General features: G+C 51.0%; 6 protein-coding genes across 6 annotated transcripts; 3 read left to right on the forward strand and 3 right to left on the reverse strand.

Moving 5' to 3' along the window:
- The first annotated feature begins 1,124 nt into the window (after nucleotides 1–1,124).
- pkhB (putative sensor histidine kinase/response regulator) lies at nucleotides 1,125–7,477 on the forward strand. The gene is made up of 3 exons (XM_073755733.1): nucleotides 1,125–6,750; nucleotides 6,810–6,923; nucleotides 6,977–7,477. The coding sequence occupies exons 1-3, from the start codon at nucleotides 1,534–1,536 to the stop codon at nucleotides 7,265–7,267; spliced, it is 5,622 nt and encodes a 1,873-aa protein (XP_073618026.1). The 5' UTR covers nucleotides 1,125–1,533; the 3' UTR covers nucleotides 7,268–7,477.
- A 4,488-nt stretch (nucleotides 7,478–11,965) lies between these two features.
- BDV17DRAFT_289179 (KxDL motif-containing protein) lies at nucleotides 11,966–12,855 on the forward strand (the record flags this gene model as incomplete). The annotated part of the gene is made up of 3 exons (XM_073761608.1): nucleotides 11,966–12,273; nucleotides 12,399–12,551; nucleotides 12,774–12,855. 3 exons carry the CDS (start codon nucleotides 11,966–11,968, stop codon nucleotides 12,853–12,855), a joined length of 543 nt encoding a protein of 180 aa, XP_073618027.1.
- Nucleotides 12,856–14,061: 1,206 nt separating this feature from the next.
- On the reverse strand, nucleotides 14,062–15,515 carry BDV17DRAFT_289180 (uncharacterized protein; the record flags this gene model as incomplete). Its single annotated transcript, XM_073761609.1, has 2 exons — nucleotides 14,062–14,441; nucleotides 14,513–15,515. 2 exons carry the CDS (start codon nucleotides 15,513–15,515, stop codon nucleotides 14,062–14,064), a joined length of 1,383 nt encoding a protein of 460 aa, XP_073618028.1.
- A 281-nt stretch (nucleotides 15,516–15,796) lies between these two features.
- On the reverse strand, nucleotides 15,797–18,736 carry BDV17DRAFT_22745 (AAA family ATPase SEC18). The gene is made up of 4 exons (XM_073755722.1): nucleotides 18,537–18,736; nucleotides 18,322–18,468; nucleotides 17,951–18,266; nucleotides 15,797–17,901 (listed from the first exon to the last, which is right to left on the reverse strand). The coding sequence occupies exons 1-4, from the start codon at nucleotides 18,650–18,652 to the stop codon at nucleotides 16,003–16,005; spliced, it is 2,478 nt and encodes an 825-aa protein (XP_073618029.1). The 5' UTR covers nucleotides 18,653–18,736; the 3' UTR covers nucleotides 15,797–16,002.
- Nucleotides 18,737–18,996: 260 nt separating this feature from the next.
- On the forward strand, nucleotides 18,997–20,356 carry BDV17DRAFT_257355 (uncharacterized protein). Its single transcript, XM_073757181.1, has 3 exons — nucleotides 18,997–19,104; nucleotides 19,181–19,360; nucleotides 19,393–20,356. Exons 2-3 carry the CDS (start codon nucleotides 19,246–19,248, stop codon nucleotides 20,244–20,246), a joined length of 969 nt encoding a protein of 322 aa, XP_073618030.1. The 5' UTR covers nucleotides 18,997–19,104; nucleotides 19,181–19,245; the 3' UTR covers nucleotides 20,247–20,356.
- BDV17DRAFT_257357 (protein arginine methyltransferase RmtB) lies at nucleotides 20,357–22,415 on the reverse strand. Its single transcript, XM_073757182.1, has 4 exons — nucleotides 22,010–22,415; nucleotides 21,479–21,889; nucleotides 21,186–21,423; nucleotides 20,357–21,128 (listed from the first exon to the last, which is right to left on the reverse strand). Exons 1-4 carry the CDS (start codon nucleotides 22,242–22,244, stop codon nucleotides 20,378–20,380), a joined length of 1,635 nt encoding a protein of 544 aa, XP_073618031.1. The 5' UTR covers nucleotides 22,245–22,415; the 3' UTR covers nucleotides 20,357–20,377.
- Nucleotides 22,416–22,503: the final 88 nt, after the last annotated feature.

The raw sequence follows: 22,503 nt of genomic DNA on the forward strand, positions 1-22,503 counted from the left end.
AGTGCGTTCAGGGTCATGACCGAAATGCCACGATAGAACTGCCAGATGTAAGTAAAGAAGCAAGGAGCAGATACGGATATTCGTACGAATTCCATACTCTGTACTCTGGCTTAAACATGCAGCCTTAAAGGGAGGCACAATTAGCGCCAAGCCGTTATATTGCATCATTCCTTTCATCATCCCGAGCGTTCCTAGTGCACTAGTATTTTTTGGTACGGCGCCTTACACCGCTGTAGCATCAGCGACAACCTTCAACAATACTATGACATATTGAAAACTCTGTTTTCATTGAAGGATAAATCCCGACGGGGAGAGATCCGAAGGCAGCAGACCTACAAGTGTCCAAAGAATATAATCTTGTATGCAAGTGTTCAACCTCAAAGTAGATCAACTTGTGATTGTTATCCACTGTTTCTGACTGGGTTCCCACACGAGGTCCGACATACAGAGTGCAGACTCCAATAATAATGAGCACATCCATGATGATGGATCCTTTGATTCACCTTCTTTTTGCCTGAAGATTATGTATGGTGCTAAAATATGACTCGAGCCGTCCTGGCTGCTCCAGTCGTATGAGTGACATGGTACTTTCCCTTGCGCTGGCCTCCCCCTTCGCCTCAGACTCTAACTCAACAGCCTCTGGAGGAGACCGCAAAGTATAATTGTATTCGTCCGCCTCAGCCCGAGGCTTGCTCAGTCTCCTGTCAATCATCATACTATCGTCTCTTAGGCTTCAGCTCCCCACAGCGTTCTTCGTTAGTCGTTGCCGCGGCGCTGACCCCAGGGCCGGGCTACGTCATAGGCTGAGCGCCCCAGAAGACGGCCCATTTTCTATCCATTCCTTTCCCACCTCAAGAATCACTCCCGGATTAGCTGGCGATCTGTAATAAAATTCATTATTGTCAACTCTGAGCACTGCTGCCTCGTGGCTCTCTCGTTGCTTCTCCCCGGTTGGAAGAGGTAAGCTCGCATCTATCTCCTTCATGTCGCCCGCCAGCAGCTTTATACACCCTGACCGCTTGACCTCATCTTCGCTGGGTCACGTTCTTGCCCTTTCTCGCGCTCCTCCGTTATCACTTCGAACTTCGCTTTCTTCCGAGCCCGCAATTTCTCCCCTTTTGGCTTTTTCTTCGTTTGCTCTGTTCTGCTGCTTTTCCCCTTCGATCTTGTGCTTTGGTTATCTGTTCTTCCTTCCTTCCCCCATTCTGACTTATAGACGGGTAGTGCCCGGTGACGTTTTTGTGGTCTTTAGTTCGCACCCACCTGTCCACCCCTTAAGCCTCTTCACCCCTCCTCTCTTGGTATACTATACCTCTGCTTTCCATACATACACACTTACTTATTCTCGAAAGGGGATATTTTCTGTCTTCCCCCGTCCTTCTTATCCCTTTCGTCTTTGCCTTCAGTTTGACGTTCACCAAATCTTTTCTGATCGCGGACTACGTCCGAGCGATGAGTTCCCCATTGCAATCTGTGGAGTTGGACTCGCTCAGGAGAATTGAATAACTGTCCGGCGGTGGGAGGAAGTGCATCATGGGAGAAGTTCACAGCATGAGGACATCCCCGCTTCCATCGCCGGTTGAGGCCTCTTCGCCTGTTGCCGCTCCTCAGTCCCACCACTGTTTCTTTTCCCAAGCATTCTCCAGTTTTTCCCACGATGAAGACAACGCATATACCGTCGGTGGAATCTTTGACTCGAGAGATGACTTTTGGAAGGCTAACTCTTTGCGTTATTGCGCCCCACCTGAACAGATCGCGAATCTACACCGGATACCTGCCTCAGCCAAGAAAGAGAATTTAGATGCAAGGAGCGGACTCCAGGAGGACCTGGGACGAAACCAGCCAACCCTGAAAGACATCCGCCGGCAGATGGAAGATTTGCTCGCCTATCAGCAGATGCGAAGTCTCGAGAACCAAGCCTCTTCAACACCTCAGGAAACCGCCTCGTCGCTCGGTTCCGTCTCGTCTGTTTCCCAGGAGTCAACCAAGAAGAGACGCATTTCAAATGTATTGTCGCCGCAAGTCATACCATCCGTCACAGGAGCGCCCGACTCAGCCGGATCTAGCGGCACAATCAGAGGCACAGACTCGCAAACTACCCCCGACGCCCTACCTGACAGAACCCCGTCGTATCCGTTTCCAGAGATGCCGTCGCAAACTACGAAACAGAAATTCTTTCAGTTGAACAACGGCTCTTTCAAATTGACTTTGCCGGCAGAGAAATTGAAGAGTCCCGTCGCACCCTCGCAGATTCCGGTCGAAACGCAACCCGCGCCAGGGATACTTCCAGCGTCCAGCAACGTCTTCCTACCACCAGACCATAAGCCTGTACCGGAAGATCCGGCCTACTCAAGTCCCAATCTCTATGAGCTTACTCTGCAGCTCAATGCGGACCCCGGCCTCGACTCCTGGTGGGCCAATCTTATCCAAATTTTAAGGACTCATTATGGCGTGGAGAGAGCATCACTTGCTGTTCCGGGAGATTCGACGGACCTTGAGAACGTTCCATGGGGCCAGAAGGCTGTTTTCAACGACAGTATACCTGAGACTGACCAACAACCTCCCTCGTCGCATAACGCGGATGCGGCTAGCGGAGCCTACTCCAGAGTTTCCGCTGCGTCGAATGTCGCAAATGAGCCCACGACGACGGCCAGTTCTGTCGCCCGACCACCGCTTTTTGCACGACACTCCTTTGCTGGTTTTGGCAAAGAGAGAAAGAAACCTGCTTGGAATGACCGGGACGCTTTGCTCGAGTCTAGCGGTTCAGTCAAATTGGATACTTCACGAAAGCAAGGAATCAGTGAAAACCGAACGCCTGTACAGACAGTCCCTGTGGATAATTCGGAATTCTCCCAGCAAAATGATCGGCTGTCTGTCTTCCCTACGCCTAGGGCACTTGAAGTTGAATCCGACCCTCTCATCAAAAGGACCGGCGTTGCGAAATTGTTTGGGCGCACGAAGCCTGTAATCCTAACTCGAGAGTACTCACATGCCTCGGCTTTTAAGCAGCCTCATGATATACCTGTTCAAACGCCCGAAGACAAAGTCCAAGTAACTCCGACGGCCGAGCCTTCTCACGCTACGGCGAATTCCACGGTGGCTGCTCTCCAACCCGACCGGCACCATTTGATGGAGTTTCTTGATGAATATGAACAAATTCCCCCATCACCCTGGTCTCAGTCGCCGGCTCCGTCTCCAGCACCTCGTGGACATCCCGAACAGAACCCTTTCTTCTCCAACCATACCGTCGATGAGAGCGCTTTTGCTAAGCACCCGCCGTTGCATGACTATTCCAATCCGGACCCTTTAGAGGCCATTGGCGTCGACTTGGCTAAATCGGTCATTCACATTCCGTTACTACATGCTGGGCCCTCGCAACAATCGGTTTCGTCTCCGTTGAGGTTCCCTGTGGCTGTTATCTCCATCTTATCTCCGGTCATACCGTATCCTTCCAATCTGAGGCAGTCTCTCGCCTATCTCATGCCCCATCTCACGACTTCATTTTGTTTGGCTCAACATTACAGCCAACTTGAACGGCAGTTTGCGTCCCGGCTCGAAGCTCCCCGTTTCGGTAATCTGCTGGGGCTCGGCGGAACATTTTCCGACGAGAGTAGTGAGCTGGAGCTTGTTGCAGGTCTCAGTGGTCATGTCAGTTACACGGTAACGGATGATGGATCTCTGTCTGCGAGGGCTAGTCTGTCCAGTCCTGATGAGAGGGCAAGCTCGGCCAGGTTTAGCCCTTCTCTCTCAGCCCTAGGCACTCCCTACCTTGATTCAAACCCGGCTGCCCCGACGTCTGTGAACGTAGCTGAATCCCCCGGGCTGGCTTCTAGGTATCCTGCCAAAGAACCAGTCGACAGCTACTTCAACGTCCCGCGCTCGAAAAGCCTTCGTGAAAATGCTGGTCAAACTAGAAACCGCTTGGCCAAAATGAGACAGGCCGCTGCCGCCACTTCCCCATCGGCTATCTCGCCGGGAAGGACTCGGGAGTCTTTGACACAAGACCCAAGCATAACGGTTGGATCCCCACTCGAGATGAAACCTCCTCCCCTCGTATCACCAACGCAAGCATCATCGCGGCACCATTCCAATAATTCCTTCTACGCCCAGCTTCAACGCGAGCTGCCCCGCCCCTTCAACGATACAGTGGCGCAGCTCATGTTGAACTCTATTCCTTTGCATATCTTTCTAGCCAAGCCTCAAAGCGGAGAGGTCATCTGGACCAATTCCAAATTTGATGCCTTCCGGCAATGTCAGCCTCAAGAGCAAAGGTCAAGGGATCCCTGGCAAGGCCTCCACGATGACGACCGTGAGAGTGTGGCTGCAAAGTGGGCAAATGCTTTACTCACAGGCTCACAGTTCACGGAGAGGGTTCGCGTCAAGCGCTGGAATGATGAGGCGACGTATCGCTGGTTCATCTTCCGCGCCAATCCATTGCTGTCCTCAACAGCAGAAGTTCTATACTGGATCGGATCGTTCCTTGATATTCACGATCAGCACGTTGTGGAGCTGAAGGCTGCCCAAGAAAGGGAGAAATTTGCGATTGACGCCAAATACCGGGCGTTCTCAAACTCAGTCCCTCAAATAGTGTTCGAGGCAACTGAATGCAGAGGACTTATCTTTGTCAACGAACAATGGCATTTGTACACCGGTCAGACGCTCGAGGACGCTTTGAATTTCGGCTTTGCGAAGCACGTACATCACGATGACTTGGAAAAATGCGGGCTTCTGTCTCTCTATTTGGCCTCAGGGTCCACGAATGACAATGTACCCGTTCAATCATCAGAGCAGCAGTCTGAGTCCCTAGAAGCACCAACGAAAGCTCAGGATTCGCGCTTCGGCAATCGAGTTACTCCGGCTCTGGACAAGCTCGTCAAGCGTGGTGTGGCCTCCGTGCAAAAAGACGAAAATGGCCGTGTATTCTATTCTACCGAAATTAGGCTCACTTCAAGAGGTGGCGATTTCCGATGGCACCTGGTTCGCTTGGTTCGCGTCGAAACTAGCAGCTTCGGAAGCGGGGAGGCCTCGTGGTATGGTACTTGCACTGATATTAACGATCGCAAGAATCTCGAGAAGGAACTCAACAAGGCAATGCAACAACTCAACAACCAGATGGAGTCGAAGACCAAATTCTTTAGTAACATGTCGCATGAGATCCGCACGCCGCTGAACGGAATTCTCGGCACCATTCCGTTCATTCTCGATACTTCGCTGGACACTGATCAAAGACGGATGCTTGATACCATCCAAATCAGCTCGACCAACCTTCGCGAGCTAGTCGACAATATTTTGGATGTTTCACGAGTCGAAGCAGGCAAGATGTCACTAGTCAGTTCGTGGTTTCATGTGCGATCAGTAATTGAAGATGTGATCGATACAGTCTCATCCAGGGCGATCGACAAGGGACTCGAAATGAACTACCTCATGGACGTGGATGTCCCGCCTATGGTCGTCGGAGATAGGTTCCGTCTTCGACAAATCCTGATAAACCTTGTTGGCAATGCGGTTAAATTTACAGCCCAAGGAGAAATTTACATTCGTTGCTCTATCTATCACGATAGTGGCGCTCTTACAGAGCCGACTGAGATCCTGCTGAATTTCGATGTCGTCGATACAGGCAAAGGATTTAGCGCGCAGGACGCTGAGCGTCTCATGCAGCGGTTCAGCCAATTGGGACAAAATGCATCGCAACAAAATGCAGGCAGTGGACTGGGACTGTTCTTGTCGAAGCAGCTGGTCGAGATGCATGGTGGCCGCTTGACACCAAGTAGTAAGGAAGGACAGGGTGCCAAATTCTCGTTTCACGTCAAAGTCGACGCGCCGCCACCGCCCGCTCCTGGCGACGTGAACTTCGTGCGAGAGACGCGCGCTCCTTCTAAAACAAGTTCCTTCCAGAAGTTGTTTTTCTCGTCCAAAGACTCGATGGATTCGAAAACCCCCGAAGCTGTTGATCCTTCACCCGCACTCGAGTTGCCGCTCTCCCAGCCTCCAAACGTCTTGGAACTTTCTGCTCGCCTGGGTTTAGGTACCTCATCCACACGCTCTTCCTTCTCTTCGGCGTTGCCGACCCCGGATTTGCACAACGTTGACCCTATGACTAAGGTTGACATCAACAAGCCATTACCAAACCCGCCTGAGACCTCGTCCTCCCCAACTTCGGCTGCTGCAACCGAGGTGGAAGTTTATCCAGAGCCCTTGAAGTGGCAGGACACATACTCCATAGTCATCTTATGTCCATTGGAACACACACGTGAGTCCATAACGCAGCATATTGAGCAAGTGGTTCCGCATGAGATCCAGCATTCAATCACATCATTCCCTGATGTTGAGGATTGGAAGGACTCGTCAAACTTCAATCCAGAATCACATGTAACCCACTTGGTACTCAATTTGCCTAATACTGATGACGTTTCCGAGGTGATCAACTGGGTTGCGGCTCGCGAACCCGAAAAGGCGCCAACTCTTGTTTTCATCTCCGACCTCTACCAGAAGTGGGAAATTAATGGCAACATCAAGCAACTTGCCTCCAGCGGAAGGCACATCTTCACTGTGCCAAAGCCTGTCAAACCTTCCGCGTTCTCGCCTATATTCGATCCCGACAACAGAAGGGACTTGAGCAAAGACAGAAATCAAGATATGGCTCGTGCGATCAACAACAATTTTAAGACCATGTCTAAGATGGTAAAGGAGGTGATTGGAAACAAGGGTTATCGAGTGTTGCTTGTTGAGGACGATGAAACGAATCGCATGGTATGTCAATCTAGATCAACCCATCTCATTCTCAGACATTTTCTGATTGATGCTTTTAGGTTATGATGAAATATCTCGACAAGATCAAGGTGATGGCGGAAACCGCCGCGGATGGCCAGCAGTGTACGGATATGGTCTTCTCAAAAGAACCAGGATACTATTCCTTGATTATAGTGAGTGTTTAACATTCGTTCTTCATGATTTCACACGGCTAACTTTCAAATAGTGCGATATCCAAATGCCCATCAAGAACGGCTACGAAACGTGCCGCGATATCCGGGCGTGGGAAAGCAGGAATCACTACCCTCAGATACCGATTATGGCCCTCTCTGCGAATGCGATGACAGACCAGATTCAAGACGCCGCACATGCCGGTTTCAACGATTATGTCACAAAGCCAATCAAACACAACGAATTGGGCAAGATGATGATGGGTCTTCTCGATCCTGGCCGGCCTCTGCTTCTACTTCGGGATCGGCTTAGGGAAGGAGATGAGGCTAGTCGACGCACAGGGTAAGCAGCCTCTAGTCTGCAGCCTGCGCCAGAAAGCCTGTCACCGTTCATCAAGTTTCGCGACATGATATATCACGTAAACGGCCTGCCGGAAGAACTGCTCTTCGCGGCCATGACGTTCATGCGATACCATTTTCTCTTCTTGTTCATTATTGCTCTGGGGGGTCTTTTGCGTCGATGGAAGTTGACGGACCGAAGGCGCACCGGATTGATACCAAGTCGTTATGCATACTTGATCCAAGTCTGTTTGCGTCCGCCTTTTATACCATTTGATTGCGGGCTTTTTTCATTTCTTCTTTTCTTTTCCCTCATCTTATTACCCTCCTGCATCTGCATTTTGACTTTGCGTTATGGATACCTATAAGCATCAAGGGGGGTTTGCAATTTCAGGTGTATTTGTTCTTTTGGGCCTTTTATCATTGCATGGCGTCGCTTTTTTCTTCCGGCTTTCTTGGGCAGTCCGTCAGTACCTATCGTATCCTACCCTATCCTATCCTCATCCTTCTCTACTTCTACCCACGGTCGCCTGCAACTCCTGAACCAACATTTTATACTATACTTCTACAACATTCTACCTCTTACACCTACCTACCTTTACTTTCGGAACCTTGTATATCATTGAAACTTGCTTTACTCTCATCTTCTTTTCCTCATTTCCATCTCTCGCATTGTGTATTGTCAGTGTAGAGAAAACGTCTTGCAAGTTAATACGGAGCACTGATTATACGATTGACTGGCTGATTTGATTGATTTGTCTACATAGTGATGCATCGTGCTGAGGTGACCTGCCGGCATCAGCATTAGACTTTGGAGCAGTTATACTGAAGTTTTCAGGAACGATGTGTATCCTTTTTGCCTGGAGTGGTCTAGGTAGATTGATGCGTTGTTCGTGTTTGTATGCTTGTTTGTAGATATATTGGGGCTATTGCGTTGATTGATTAGAAGACGGATTCTGCATAACTCGACCGGACTAGACGAGGCTTGACTGGCTTCCTTGGCAAAGACAAAGGACTTCTAGGTATGCGATGATATGAGCTGATGGTGGGCTTTGGTTGATTCATTTCTTCTAACACAGAGATATATTGCAGCCTGCAGAGAATGGCCACGGTCGATACTCTCTAATGCGATGGCTGCTGCATTCCGTGCGTTAGTGTTGGGATTCTGGATAAGCACTTCGAGTCCGGGAGTGTGAAGGATGTCAGGTGTCAGCGACACCATGATGCCCTAAGTAATCCGTCCATCTAAACTTCTCAGCTACTGATCCAAAATGCAAGACCAACCCATCCTAAGCGTGAGCAATAAACCAGGCAACTTTCTACGTGGGTGAGAGAATGTAATCCCAAAGCTTACGCCGAGACATTTGTTATCAGAGCGCTGGCTCAGTTAGCCGAGAAAAGGTAGCCAGCCTACTGAGGTATCTCCGCGATTCATACCAACCTCCAAGGCAAATGCCAGTATCTAAGAGGGCGACTCCTCGACTCCTGGACCTAGCAGAGTCAGGCAGGCCCTTGAATGGTGCCATGTTAGCAATATTGCGATTCATCCTTGCCGGAAGGGGAAAGCGCTGCATCCTGCTATCGGCCCATCGCGCGGTTCTCTGGTAGACTAGAAAACCAAAGTTCTTCGATAGGGTCCAGCACTTGCGAGCTAGTTCGATTGAGACGGTTCCTTGGTGAGCATGACGGCTGGGTTGGCCGGTATGGAGGAGGCAAGTAACTATCGAGTTTGCAATCGAGTTTGCATGTGGCGGTGAGAAACTGTGCAGGAGCAAACGAACGATAGGCGAACTTCCGCGTAACCCCACATTCGCTGCATCCACCATTTGCAGACATGGCCATTCAGAAGCCAAAATCATTTTCTCCCATGAGGAGGTGGTGATGGTGGTGATGATCCTCGATTATGATGGCCAGAACCGAGCGATGCTGGCAAGTGAAGTTAACTGTCGTTGAACAGAATGACGGACGAAGTGCAACCACCCCACAATCGATCAGCTTTTACAAGATCTCCTTCTTGTTGGGCAAAATCGCTGCAAAGCGCGACATTCCTTATCAAGAAAAACGGCGAAAATGGTACCAGAAACGTGGGCGAATTATGGCAGTCGAGCGGATGCAACGTAGGAAGACGAATGTCGAGCAGAATGGTGCATAAGATTACCCGAGCAGAACGCAACCAGGGAGTTCTGTGAGCCGCTAGACAATCCCCCCGGGGTTGGAGTACCAGGAGAATGCTTTAGGTTCATGGTTCCAATTTATCGATAAGGCCTGTGTCAGGCAGCGCGAAAAGGAAGAGCAACGGATGACTGACCAATGCCTCAGGATGGGGAAGCACTCGAGAGCGTGAATCAAAAGATCTGCGCCTTCAGAGTAATATCGTGCCCAAGCTTCGAATTTTTGCGTTTCGTATCGTTGGACTTTTGTATTACCCAGCGTGCGGTTGGGCTCATGCGAGAGGGAAGGCGGCGTCATCTCATCGTGGTTGACTTGTACAGCTTTCCTGCTTGGAGTAGCTCGGACATTTTTCGAACGGGCAAAAGAGCTGACCAACGGAAGAAGGTGATGGCTGTGGCGGCGCGAGGCAGCGATAATGTAAGGCGTTGACAACGTTTGGTGCTTCCATGCGAGGCCCGGCGAACTGGGATCTCAGTGGGTTCGGCGGATAACCAGTAAATGTCATCGTGAGAAGGCTCAAGACGCTGAGTGGTGTTCGGTTGCCTTACTTAAATCAATGGTCCAGTCGAAGGAGAGCGGACATGCACTCACTATCTGTGTCCAAGACCGTCATATCATGTCAGCAAGCGAGGTAGCGAGGCGATGCGTGCCAATTCTTCTCTGGGCTGGTTTCTTGCTCCACTCTCTGCAGTCTGCTGTGCCCCTTCCCTCAGCTGAGGGCCCTGCAAGTGTAAAGACTCTCCGTAGCGCCTCCGTGAGTCGTTGTTTGGCGGCTGAACAAGCAGGTAAAGGCGATCTGTTGCTGTACATAGGTCGAAGCAGGTCCACCTGAACAAATTCACCGTTGAGTCTCCCAGGCTGGCCGCGCCTAAAGCGCTTGCTACAGTTACCGTTGGGTTCCCGCAGTGTGCTCTGATCGCCCGTTGGGTGAGGCTGGAATTTGGTCCAAAGCAGGGAGCCAACCGCCGAAGTACGGATTCCACGAAAACTCTTGAGGCCCAACGCATCGGCCGTGCCTTCCCTTGACCAGGGTCGAAGCGTTTCTCCGTTACACGGCCTCGGTTTCTTTTCTCAGACGTCGTGCCACTCGAGCAGTTTCAGGCTCTCGGTATCAGTTCGGTACCAGGCAAGACCTAGTTTCGAAATCTGAAGTTTTCGGCGTACTCTTGGGTCTCTCTCCAGCCTCAGTTCATGCAATGATGTCCAACTGCCATGAACATTGATATTTCTCGATGCTTTCTCATACTCCGGACTCTGCGATTGCGTCAGCCCCCGCATATCACACTGTATTTCTGCACCGGCCACGGAATTGCAAGAGAAAAACGGCTCCGGAAGGTATTGGGCACAAGGTCACAGGGGCAGGGTCAAGTTTCCATGATAACATGCCACCACCCCGGACGCCTCGCCCACCGTCGGTCACCCACATACCAGCTTATTCCTCGACCAAAGCAATAGGATACAGAATTGTTTTCTATGCGTACAGGACAGAGGGCCAGCCGGGTGCCAGTGCGAACAGTTGTTGATTGATCAAGGTAATTCGTGACTTCGACATTGAGCGGCTCTGTAGCTGTCTAGCGCCTTGTTGTCCTCGTTCTTTCCTCCACGGGTTCTTTCCAATTTCACGTTTCCCCAGCCACCCAGCCTCCCGGATATTGGCATAGAATATTCGCAATGTTCAAGTCAAAGCGGAAAAGGAACCCTTGAAGATAAAAGAAAATAATGGACATATGGAAGAAAGGCCAGGATCGTACAAGTGAAGTGGAAAAATGAACTGGGAAGCCGTGAGGGAAGTAAGTTGTCATCGGCGGGCTAGCCCTCATCTATTAAGGTCCGCAGAGAGACAAACTTGCCCTATCTGCGTCCATCACACCTGCTTTTATACCCTTCCCATGCGCACCTTAAGTCCCATTTCTTTTCTTTTTGAACCCGACGGAAATTAGAGAAAGCACCTAGAGAAACCCAATGCCCGAGATCGCCGACTCGCCACCGGCGTGTGGGCTTGTGTCCCAACGACAGAGGGATGTCAAGGGCTGGACCAGTCTCCGGCCATCGATTTGGCTCCTTTAGCTTCTCGTCTTCCCACCCAGAGCGGGGTCGAATCGGAACAAGGAGCGAATTGGCGATCAGGAATTGGCAGAGGGGCGGAAATGGGGGGTTGGGTCTCAAGGGAACTGGACGGACTAGGCGGACGGGGGGTTAGGGGCTACGGTAAAAGGCCGCTGTGATAGTCCTTCACCCAATGATCGGACTACCCATCACATTCACCCCCTCAGTCTATTCCTTTCTTGCCCCCGTCGTCGTCTTCGAGAGGAGGTCCGCCGGATGGAAGACCCTCCGCCAGAGGGTATAAAAGCCCTCAACTTTCATGCTGTCGTTCTCTTCCCTTCCTCTTCCGTTTCCATCTCTCAAGATCCCTCCTACCCCAGACTTTTGGTACCATCACTTCCTGTCTTCTAGACCCTTGACTTCATACCCTCTTCACAAAGCATTGCTTCTTTATGTCCAGTGGCCTTTGACCTTTGTCCGTTTCCACAATGGCTACCCATAACTATCAGTCTCCTGCTCTCCCCATGAATGTTCCCTCAAAGACCCCAGGTCCCGCTAGTCTCTACCCCATCAGCCGAGTGTCAGGCTCCCCGCCAGATCTTTCAGATGCAAGCACCACCACGGGCAGCCGTACCTCGGGGGGGTTTAGTTACAGCACCGGAAGTGCTAGCGGCGACTATGAATCCAGCTCGGGCTCTTTCTCAAGTGTGGACGTTGTTGATGTTCTCAACGACCGTTTACAGAATGCGTTCGATCCGACTCCCTTGGATAAGGGACTGGCTATGCAAGCTCAAGCGTACGTGCTCCCGCCTGGTTCTCAGAGGGGAGAACAATCCCCCGGCGGAATAGAAGATGTAAATGCGCGAAAATTGCGGAGGGAGTGGATATCAAACAGCCTTTGCTAACGGCGCGGGCAAATAGCTCCGGTCAATTGAATGCGAAGCAACGCGAGCTCCTTGAGCTGCAGGCTCTTGCCCAAAGACGCTTGAAGGGTGTGCGCACAAGCTTCGCAGACGGAATCAAGGTCGCCCAAGACACGAAACGAGATCTAGAATGGACCCAAAACCGCGTAAAGTGAGTTTCCAACGCCTTGCTTGCCTTTTAGTCTCAGATCTCTTCGCACCTAACGGCGGTCGTCGTTGGATTCCGCTCCGCTGACAGGGAGCGGACGTCCGCCGCGCTCCGCCAGGGTAATTATTCTTGGCGGCTTCACTAGCATTGCGACTGGATCCAAGGGGCGAAGGATTTACAACCCCTAGTCTGATTCGAGCAAGCTGACTGGTTTTCTCGCCACAGCACCCTGAAGTCCAAGGCTGAAAGCCTTCATCCCGAAGAGTACCGACGAGCATCGAAGAAATACACGCTCGATGACAACTAGTCTCCGTAGCGGCGGTCTCTCTTTGTTCTCCTCGCTCTCTCTTCTCTTTGCCCTTTTGGTTTCTTCGGGGTCTCCGATTACAAACTTTGTAACGACATTAACGACGACATCACATCTTTCGACAGCACAGGTCCGAGAGACCTGGTATAATGGGTCTTCCCGCGGTGTTTATTTTCATCCTTGTTCTGGGTTGGTTGTTTTGGGACGGTTTCATTTGTTGGCTGCACCTTCTGCTTGTAAAATTGTCTTTTCGGGAATTTTGACGGTGTTTTAATGGACAATAATACCTGCTATGCCGTATTATATCTCCTTCTATGCAATTGATAGGTAGAGACTGTCCTCGAGGTTAAACCTGACACACCCCCCTGCGGGTTACCTGACTGTCCAAGGTGGCACTAGCAGGTAGAGCTTGTGTTCTGGGTTCTGAGCCTCCCCTTCCTTTCAAATAGCCTCGGCCATTGCCCCAGGGTTCCCCATGCATCCTCCCTGTCAGGCTCCAGTCCCACGTGGAGGACAGGCATCAGTATCGAGCATGTTGCGTAACACCTCAGCACGAGTTTCGAACGAGCCTAGTCCGCGACGTGAGAAATACTGCCCATCCTAGACTGGGGTCGGCCAGGGCATACCTAGATACTGCGCGGTCTCCGCCGTAGCCTCACTCTGGACAGCGGAGGACGGACTGAGGGTCAATCCCCTATCCAAAAAATGTCGTTGAACGCACGCGCCGCTTGCTTCGTTTCAGCGCTGCAGCCCCGCTCCGCCCCCTTCATTTCGGTAGTGCACGAGGCTGTCTCTGCGTTCCGCGTCCGGCTAGACCATTGAGTAGCTAAAGTGGATGCTCAGTGCCCAAGAGGCGAAGAGTGGACTGAGCAAGGGGTCACTGTAGGGGGTCACGTGACGTTATCGAACGAGGCAAGCGGCCAGAATGGCAGGGGCAGGGGCAGGGGCCACAGGAAGGTCTGAGCTTCTCGGCTTCAAGTCCTACAATCCAAGCACACAAGTCATATATTTGGCGTTCAAAGCATTCTGTCTGCACAACAATTCTTCTCTTTATCACCTGAAAATGCGAAGAAACAAGCATAACAGTCAACCTCCATCATGAAACATTACCCATTTCGCCATCGCATGTCGTGAAAAGCATTCCCCAATCTCTTCCGCTAACTTCTACTTCCATGACGACCAGATATAGCCGGCTCAGGCAACCATCTAGAATCGGTCCATAAGGTCGGGTGGGCGGATCGAAGGGACCGGTTTCAGACCTTTCCACGGATCTTCTATGAAAGACGGGATGAAATACACCTTATCCTTGCCTTTGAACATAGTTCCGAGAGCCAACTTCCTCAGATCATCCACGCCCAGCAAAATACCGCTTGGGGCCATATAGGGTGTCCGTTCCAACGACTGCGCCCGAAAGTGATTGTCACGTTCTAGGGAGCGCTGACGTCCTCGAGAGTACTGGCGTTCCCATTCGCACCGTTGAGGTTGACTCGTCCTCCCTCTCCTTGGAGGTTCGCTCGTGGTGTTCGTTTCAAGGTTCACGGCTGGGGGCGCAACGTTGTCGGAAGGTGGAGCACAAGCATAGCTTTCTGATAGACAAATAAAAGTTAGCGGCCTTCAATGGCACTTGGGTATTCAGATGAAGGGCACGTGCACTTACCTTCTTTGACATTGCTCGCCCTGCTTGCCTCTGGCTGTTGGCTATGATCATTGCCCGCCGGTTTGGTCTTCGGTCCAACATTGGCTGCTTGATCAGAGCACTCTCCCAGCATCTGTCTAGCAACGACGGCAGCAGTGCTTCCCTTATCGTCGTTACCTTTCTTTGGCGCCGCTGCCGAGGCAGTACCAGGTTCTCTAGACTTTGCTCGAACACTCGCCTTGCCTAAGGACTTCGTCCGAGACCTTCTAGAACCCCCAGACACAGTAGAAGTTCCCTCGTTCTTGCTGTTGTCCTTTGATGACGGTCCTGTAGAATGACCAGTCGTAATACTTCCCGAATGCTTACTGCTGTTATCATTAGACACTGCCGGTGAAGTAACGCCAGGCTCCTTGGTTTCCATCTGAGCATTAACAGTTCTAGCAGAATGCTCGGGCAGAGATCCAGTAGCATCGACAGATGTAGCACCTCCCTCATTCACGTTATTGCGTGCCTTCGACGCTGCCGCTGGAGCAGGACTAACACCAACACCAGGTTTCTTGGGCTTCCCTCGAATGCTGACCGTCTTTTCAGAGTGTTCCCCTAGTAAGACCCTAACATCTCCAGACGTTATGCTCTCCTCAAGCTTGTCCTTGTTTCTGTTTGCCTTTGACTCTGCTGTCGAGAGAACACCAGGCTCTCCAGGTTCGGTTTTCTCCTTGGTGGGGCTTCTCAGTGCCTTGGCCTTCCATTCTTCGAAGAGCGAAGACGAGCGAGGTTGCGAGCGTTTGTTTGGGATGCGAGCTTGGCTGTGAGGATTGACTTGGGGTAAGGCTTGAGCATGATGTTGAGCTTGGGTCTGATTTTGGCCTTGGGTTTGGTGTTGGTGCTGACGTTGAACAGGCTCAACAGGAGAGACCTGGTAAGCCTTGACAGTCTCAGGAGCCCATTCTTCACGGAGGCTGTATTCTTGCTTTGAGATTTGTTTCTTGTGGACCATTTGTTCGGTTGCAGCTGATTGAGACATGGTCGCGGTGGTGGTGTTGTTGTTGTTGTCCGTTTGACGGGCCTCTGTTTGCTTTTTCGGCGATGACGGATGCATGTTGATGAAGGCTCGAAGGTTGAAGTGTGATGAGGAAAGTGATAAGTGTGAGAAAATAGGCCTGAGGAGCGAAAACCGAAAGTGTGACCTCGAAGGCAATTGGATTCTTGTGTTAGGGAAGTCGTAGAATGCATCTGGGCAGGCACCGTGTTATGAGGTAACACTGAGAAAGAAGGTGAAAACCCACGCAAACGCCTGGAGTCAGAATCCAGTCCCGATCAGATTACTTACATGGCCAGAAAGAGATTGTCTCAGTTGATAGTCAGCTTCGTGTCTAGCAGAACCGCTCGCACCTTTGGACAGGCTCTTGAAGCAGTATAGCATATCTATTTATTACCTAGGGCGCATCCCGTACGAAAAGCCAGCAATGGGAAAGTTCTAATTAATCTCACATTCCTTTAGGGGTCTTTGTTCAATAAACATTTGGCCTTCTGGAACTCAGTGCTCCATCCTGGACCGCGCTGTTGATGAAGCGCACGAATTGAGTCACTAGCTCGTCCGGAGTCTTCTTCGCAAGCTCGATTCCATCAAAGACCTTCTTGATCCCAACGCCGAAAGTGATGCTAAACTCTGTTTCCTCCTTCAAGGGTTCAATTCGTTCCAGCGCCTCCGCAATCTGCTCGCCACTAAAGACATCAGACTTCTCCATTACGTGTCTCAGTTCTTGGTGACTGGTGACATTTGGCACGTCGATGTCAGAGTTGAACGAGTTGTAGATGTTCAGCTCCTTCATAAGTGCTCTCTCACTCGTCGTTGCGAGGACAAGGAGTCTTCGGTTCTTAGGCGGGCGCTTCTTGAAGAGGACTTTGAGTGTCTGCAAGACGCTGTTGCTGAAGCGAGGCCCAACGGACACGTAGTCAATGATGGTCTCAATATCGTCGACCACGACAACACTAGTTTGACTCTTGTAAGCATCATTAAAAACCTTAAGGATGTGTGAAATCTTGGACATCTCATTGAACCCAGCGATGTCCTCAGGGCAGATCATCTTGATGAAAGGTGCCCCTGAATCGAGGGCAATCTGAGCTGCAAGAGCAGTTTTACCGCTTCCAGCCGGTCCATTGAGCAGGACGGACCATAGAGGAGTCTGCTCAGGGCGGCCAAGACCTTTAGCTAATGCTTCTCCCTCTTTGAGCACATTGTCGACCTTTTCTGAGTAGTTGATGATGCTGTGCTCAATGCACCGCTTGATTTCATCTTCCGAGACACCGAACGCCGGTTCAATCTCATTCAGAGCATGGATGAAATCAGAGTGGTTGACCTTCATTTCCGCAGCGTCGTCTTTGACCCTAACCATCTTTCCAGAATCAATGTGTCGATTAAAGGCGAAGGAAGTTGCGGCCTTCACGAGACCAGCAATTTCAGCACCCGAATAGTTCTTCGTCAGACCTGCCAATTCTGCCAAATTGACGTTCGGGTCCATCAAGTTACTTTTGCTCATGTTCTGAGTGTGGATGCCGAGAATTTGAGCTCGGCCAGCTTCATCGGGGAGTGAGATCTCGACGTGCACTTCGAGACGACCGGGTCGCAGCAAGGCATCATCAATCATGTCCTTTCTGTTCGTCATTCCAATCAACAAAATATTGTTGAGTTGATCCACACCATCCATTTTTGACAGCAGTTGGTTGACCACACTGTCGCCGACACCAGTACCACCGCCTGCTCCGCTGCCACGCTGTTTACAAACAGCATCCAATTCGTCGAAAATGATGATGTGAAGTTCACTCTCGTCACCCTTCTCTTTGTACTCTTGTTCTGCATCTGCAAAAAGCTTTCGGATGTTCTCTTCTGACTGTCCGACGAACTTATTTAGCACCTCCGGACCGTTGATGATCTTCGGCTCCTTCGCGTTCAACATCTTTCCAATCTGTCGCGCAAGCAACGTTTTACCAGTTCCCGGAGGTCCGTATAGCAATATACCTTTCACATGCTGAATACCGAGTTTCTGCACAATGTCAGGCGGGAAGATGCGCGACGCGAATGCTCGACGGAAGATCGTATGGAATTCCGAGTCAAGACCACCAATTCCCATCTTCTCAGTGTTAAAATCAGGCGCAATAATAGCATTCGCAGCTGGCCGGTTCTTCGCGGGCTTGATTTGTAATTCACTCTGGGGATCCTTGAAGAAGTTGATCAAAGTATGCTTCGTAAGAATACCCCTGGCTGTAGGTTGCGTCTCGGGGTCTTTGCTGGTCTCCTTCTCCGAGGTCAGGCTAACACGTAGAATAGTCTTAACCGTCAGTTGGAGCGGCACACCGTGATGGTCCATCAAGACCGGTTGCCCCGGTGCGAATATTTGACTTTCGAAGTTCTACAACTGTTAGAAGGGCTTATTGAACCGTAGAAAACAGCACACATACTTTGATTACCGAGTTCGCAAGCTCATCCTGGTCATACAAGGTATCCGGTCTGAGTTTTCCAGCAAACTTCACCTCAATGTCGGCAGATCCGAGATACGCTTCTCCGCCCGAGCGAAATGGGTCGTAAATTCGTACATCGAGGGTGTCTCGGAATCCGGCCTTCGCCCATGGCCGCTGAATACTAGACAACCCGATGAATCCCTGGGGGAACTCGTCGAGTAGACGTGCGGAGAACACATAAAGGCCATTGACAATGATCAGGATATCTTGGTAACCGAACTGAGCACGGGGGAAATCTTGTGTCGAGAGGGCAACACTGCGAGTCATTAGCATGAGCCCTTCAACTTCAGGCACTGTTCATCCACACTCACAGGTTGCCGAACTGACATTCCTTATTCGGACTTTCTTTGGGGTTCAAAGACCAGGCCCCTCCTTCACTGTGTCCCCTTCCTCCCATGAAAGGTTGCGCTGGTGGGCGAGCGTCCGGTGCAGGTCGTCGCGGTGGTGCTCCGTATCCCCTAAGTCGAACGTATATGTCAGTTTTATGTTGTTGATACATCGGGTTAACTTTGGAGTATCTTCGTACCTTGGGTCAGGAGCTCCGTGCTGTGGCGGGTAACCTTGCGGGGGCCTTGAATAGCCATCTCTTTGGGGTGGAGGGTTGGACCCAAAAGGGTTCGAGTAGTTGTTGCGGTTGAACATCTTGTATCGTGTGCCTTAACAGAGCGTTTCGCGAACAGGAAAAAGGAGGTGATGGTCAACGATAAAGCTTGGTCGATGCTGCCCGCAGCTTGTCTCAGTTACTCCACAAGGAGCGGGTCAAATGGCGATGAGCGCTGCAGCGAGGATGTTGCAGCAATTTTATGCTCGGTTATAGGCAGAGAAATAATGCAAAAGATTGAGACCAACAGCAGCGGGCATTGATGTAGGGAAGAAGCGCAACGTGGCGTGGAGCTGATCTCCGCAGGCAGCTCTCATGGGGGGGTTGCTGAGCCACCGGGGCGGCGGAGCTCGTTTCGCCGACAACACCACCGCGGGTCGTCGATCTTGAGTTCTCGAACGCTCGAGTCGCGCCTCAATGAATCGGCTTCCTCTTTTTGACGGTGAAATAGGTGATCGTTGGCTTCGAACGCCTTAGAGTGCATTATGCCTCTGTGAGTTACTCTTCAGCGAGTTTTTCTTTGTACAGTGATCTCATACAGTGATATCATACGTCATCTCTCGCAACAGTCACCTCCTCGGGAAAAAGTCATGGAACGTCTACAATCCGGAGAACATCGCCCGTGTCCGACGCGATGAAGCCCAAGCCAAGGCGCAGGAAGAGGAAGATGAGCGGCGGATGCAAGAAGTCGACGCCGAGCGAAGGATCCAACTACTCCGCGGTGAACGACCTCCTACCCCTCCTCCGCCGTCGCAACCTTCAACCTCGCAAGCGAAAAAAGAATCCCGACCCCGTCGTACCGAAGGACACCGAAAGCGAAGGCGTCTAGCGGGTGAGGACGACACAGATCGAGACATCAGGCATGCGCGCGAAGACGCGGAGCTTGCACTAGCGAAACGGGAGGAGCTGATACATGCTCGAAAGACCAAGGACGACGCGCCCCTCTATGGTCGCGATGGGCATATTAATCTCTTTCCGGAAGAGAAGAGTGGGAAATGGATAGAGACGAATCCCGAAGCCGAAAAGGAAGCGGCGGACAAGCAGCGGAGTTATGAGGACCAGAATACCATGCGATTTTCGAATGCAGCGGGCTTCCGCCAATCTGTCGGCAAGGACCCCTGGTATTCGTCTTCTCATGGAGCTGGCATTGCTCCTGAGGCTTTAACTAGTAAGGATGTTTGGGGTAATGAGGATCCCATGAGGAGAGAGAGAGAGAAAGCGCGCATGGACCTCAACGACCCTCTGGCCGCTATGAAGCGAGGCGTCCGTCAGCTAAAGTCTGTTGAAGAAGAGCGCAGGAAGTGGAACCAGGAGAGGAGAAGAGAGCTTGATGCCTTGAAGTCGGCTGAGAAGTCTCAGTCGTGCCACCGTAGAAGGCTGCCCCGATCAAAAGACAGCCTTGAGGACTTCAAGCTTGATGGTTCTCCAGAAAAAGGTTCAGAGCATGGTTATCGGCGGTCGGATAGGCATCATCGGCATCGCCATGATGAAACTTCCAGTCGCTCACACAGGCGGCGTTCACATTCTAGGTCTCGCTCTCGGTCTCATCGCCATAGTCATCATCGTCACCGCCACGACGACAGACATGATAGCCGACGGCGAAGGGCAGAAGCTGATTCGAGGCACCAAAACTAATGGGATACCCAAAATATTCAATACGGGCAGGTTCCCGGCTTCATATTACGAACCCTTGATTTAGCGAAGCATAGCTATTGCATTATTATGGTATTTTATCAGAAACCAAAACTTTTATTCAGAGCTTATCCTTATTGTAAAGCCCACTTCTGAGCTCCTTTCTCGCCGACTTGTGTATCATAGTCGACCGTGATATCGAGGGATCTGGAAACCTCGTTCTTCTTCTGGTAGCCAACCGTTCCTTTAATCGTTTGTCCTTCCTTCAGCGCAATTGCATCCTTCTTCCCGTGGTCGATGAGAAGAATAGTTTGCTGCCAATGGGTCTCTTTACCATCCGGTCCAGTGGTAAAGGCCACAATTCCCTTCTTCTGCAGTTCTGATGGGACAGCGTTGGGCGGAAGTGTAGATTCACTGGAAGGCATGAAGAAGATGTCGAACCATACAGCCCAGCCGTCGAGCGCGTTAATATCCTCCTTCAGGGTTACCTCAAATTCCTTCAGGAAAGACAGTTCCTTTACAGTGATGGTGTGCAAAGGAAGAGTGAGGAAAATCTCTGATTCCGCGACAATAGCAGATGGTGGGACGGAACGGACAAGCGCTTCGTCGTAAATGCCAGTGAGCATACTCTTCATGTTGAAACCATAAACGTCATGCCAAAAGCCGATGTGCGACTGAACCAGGTCGGAATCAGCCAAGGGCGCAATGCGAAGCGTAGCGTGCGAGGGAGCCATGAGCCCTCCTGGCGCAAGGTAGCGGTCTCGCGCGTAGATCACCGAATCAAACATGGCTTCAAACAGAAGACCGTAACCCATCCACTCCGAGATGATTATGTCCACCTTCTCGACGGGCAACGTAACTTCCTCGATCTTCCCACGAATGCAACTAAAGGAGAAAAGTCAATGATATATCCAGAGACTCACAAAGGCACAGTGTACATACGTTATCACATCTCCGAAGCCGTTCTCATAGATGATTTCTTTCGCCCTATCGATAATGTTCGAGTTGTCGACCGATATCACCTTCCTAGCACCAGCTTTGGCGCAGAACATCGACAGGATTCCCGTTCCACAACCCACGTCCAGGACAACCTTGTCCTTGAATACGTGCTTATTCTCGTAAACAAAGTCCCGGTATGAATCGGTACGAATCGTGTCCTTAAGCATAGACTCGTGTATGCCTGGACTACTTGTTAGCGAAACCTCTCCCTAACACGAGCAATCTAGGAAACACACCATTATACGCATAGGAGCTGAAGTAATCAGAATCAATTTCTTCAGCTTTGTTGGCGGTTCCCTGTGCAGATTGACCAGGAGTTGAAGCGAGCTTTTCGTCTTCCTTCGTCAATTGCTCCTCTAGCGACTTCTGAACCGCATGTCTATACTCCGAGAACTGGAGTTGGAGGCGTTCCAACTCTTCTTGAAGCTCAATTACCTGGCGTTCGGCCTGGGTACCTCCAGCTTCTCCCGATTCCTCATCTTCGACGTCGTCCAGACTATATAAGAGTGCATCGTCCTCCAAGACGGGTTTCAGATATACCTCGTCCTCAAACTTCTCTTTGGTCAAAACGTCTGGTGTCAGATCCCCGTTCTTAACTGAAGAGCGTATATAGTTCACGAGTTTTATGGTATCCAAAAAGTCCAGATCTAGAGATGAGAAAGACACAGTTAGTCAAGCCCAAGTGAAGCATTTCGGCATAAGTCGCAAAAGGCATGGTAGCGAGATATACACTCCAATAGCCAGGATTGAATCAAAAATCTACACACCCAAGTCTTTTTTTAGTTTCTTTAGGTCAAAGTTGTGCTTGTCCTTGCTCTCCTGGAGCATCGACCGCACATCGGGGTAAACTTTATCGGAAAAGAGTCCGACGACCGGCTGCGTCTCGTCATCGGGCTCAAGGTCTTCCCATCCTTCTTCATCGGTGGCATCAGAGTCCTCAGATGTAACGGAATCGCGATCGACATCCTTCAGCGGACGCTCTGTGGAGGCTGAGGCGGACATGGCGGGCACCGCGGGGGAGGAGCGCAGACAGCAAGATTGCGGCGTTCTGTCAATGGCGACAAGCAAATTTCCAGGTCACCCAGGTGCAAAATTCTGCAAATGACCTTGATAGACAATAATTTATGAATTCCTGAAGAGAAGCCAGCACCTGCAGCAGGGGAAAATTTTCCCAAAAATGGTTGCCCCGCCTCCGCCTGAGTGGGTTTGTTTGGTTTGTTTACACCCACTGATAAGAAACCGGAGCCTCAGGCCAGCGGCT

Source organism: Aspergillus undulatus, assembly GCF_047715775.1.
Source record: "Aspergillus undulatus strain CBS 261.88 unplaced genomic scaffold BDV17scaffold_11, whole genome shotgun sequence".
Lineage (NCBI taxonomy): Eukaryota > Fungi > Ascomycota > Eurotiomycetes > Eurotiales > Aspergillaceae > Aspergillus > Aspergillus undulatus.

Coding starts and splice junctions, on each gene's coding strand:
- pkhB (XM_073755733.1), top strand. CDS start 1,534: ATGGGAGAAGTTCACAGCATGAGGACATCCCCGCTTCCATCGCCGGTT. Junction 6,751..6,809: donor ACGATGAAACGAATCGCATG/GTATGTCAATCT, acceptor TGATGCTTTTAG/GTTATGATGAAATATCTCGA. Junction 6,924..6,976: donor GATACTATTCCTTGATTATA/GTGAGTGTTTAA, acceptor ACTTTCAAATAG/TGCGATATCCAAATGCCCAT.
- BDV17DRAFT_257355 (XM_073757181.1), top strand. CDS start 19,246: ATGAAGCCCAAGCCAAGGCGCAGGAAGAGGAAGATGAGCGGCGGATGC. Junction 19,361..19,392: donor CCTCCTACCCCTCCTCCGCC/GTCGCAACCTTC, acceptor AAGCGAAAAAAG/AATCCCGACCCCGTCGTACC.
- BDV17DRAFT_22745 (XM_073755722.1), bottom strand. CDS start 18,652: ATGTTCAACCGCAACAACTACTCGAACCCTTTTGGGTCCAACCCTCCA. Junction 18,267..18,321: donor GAATGTCAGTTCGGCAACCT/GTGAGTGTGGAT, acceptor AATGACTCGCAG/TGTTGCCCTCTCGACACAAG. Junction 17,902..17,950: donor TTGCGAACTCGGTAATCAAA/GTATGTGTGCTG, acceptor TAACAGTTGTAG/AACTTCGAAAGTCAAATATT.
- BDV17DRAFT_257357 (XM_073757182.1), bottom strand. CDS start 22,244: ATGTCCGCCTCAGCCTCCACAGAGCGTCCGCTGAAGGATGTCGATCGC. Junction 21,890..22,009: donor GAAACTAAAAAAAGACTTGG/GTGTGTAGATTT, acceptor TCTCATCTCTAG/ATCTGGACTTTTTGGATACC. Junction 21,129..21,185: donor GGCTTCGGAGATGTGATAAC/GTATGTACACTG, acceptor TTTCTCCTTTAG/TTGCATTCGTGGGAAGATCG.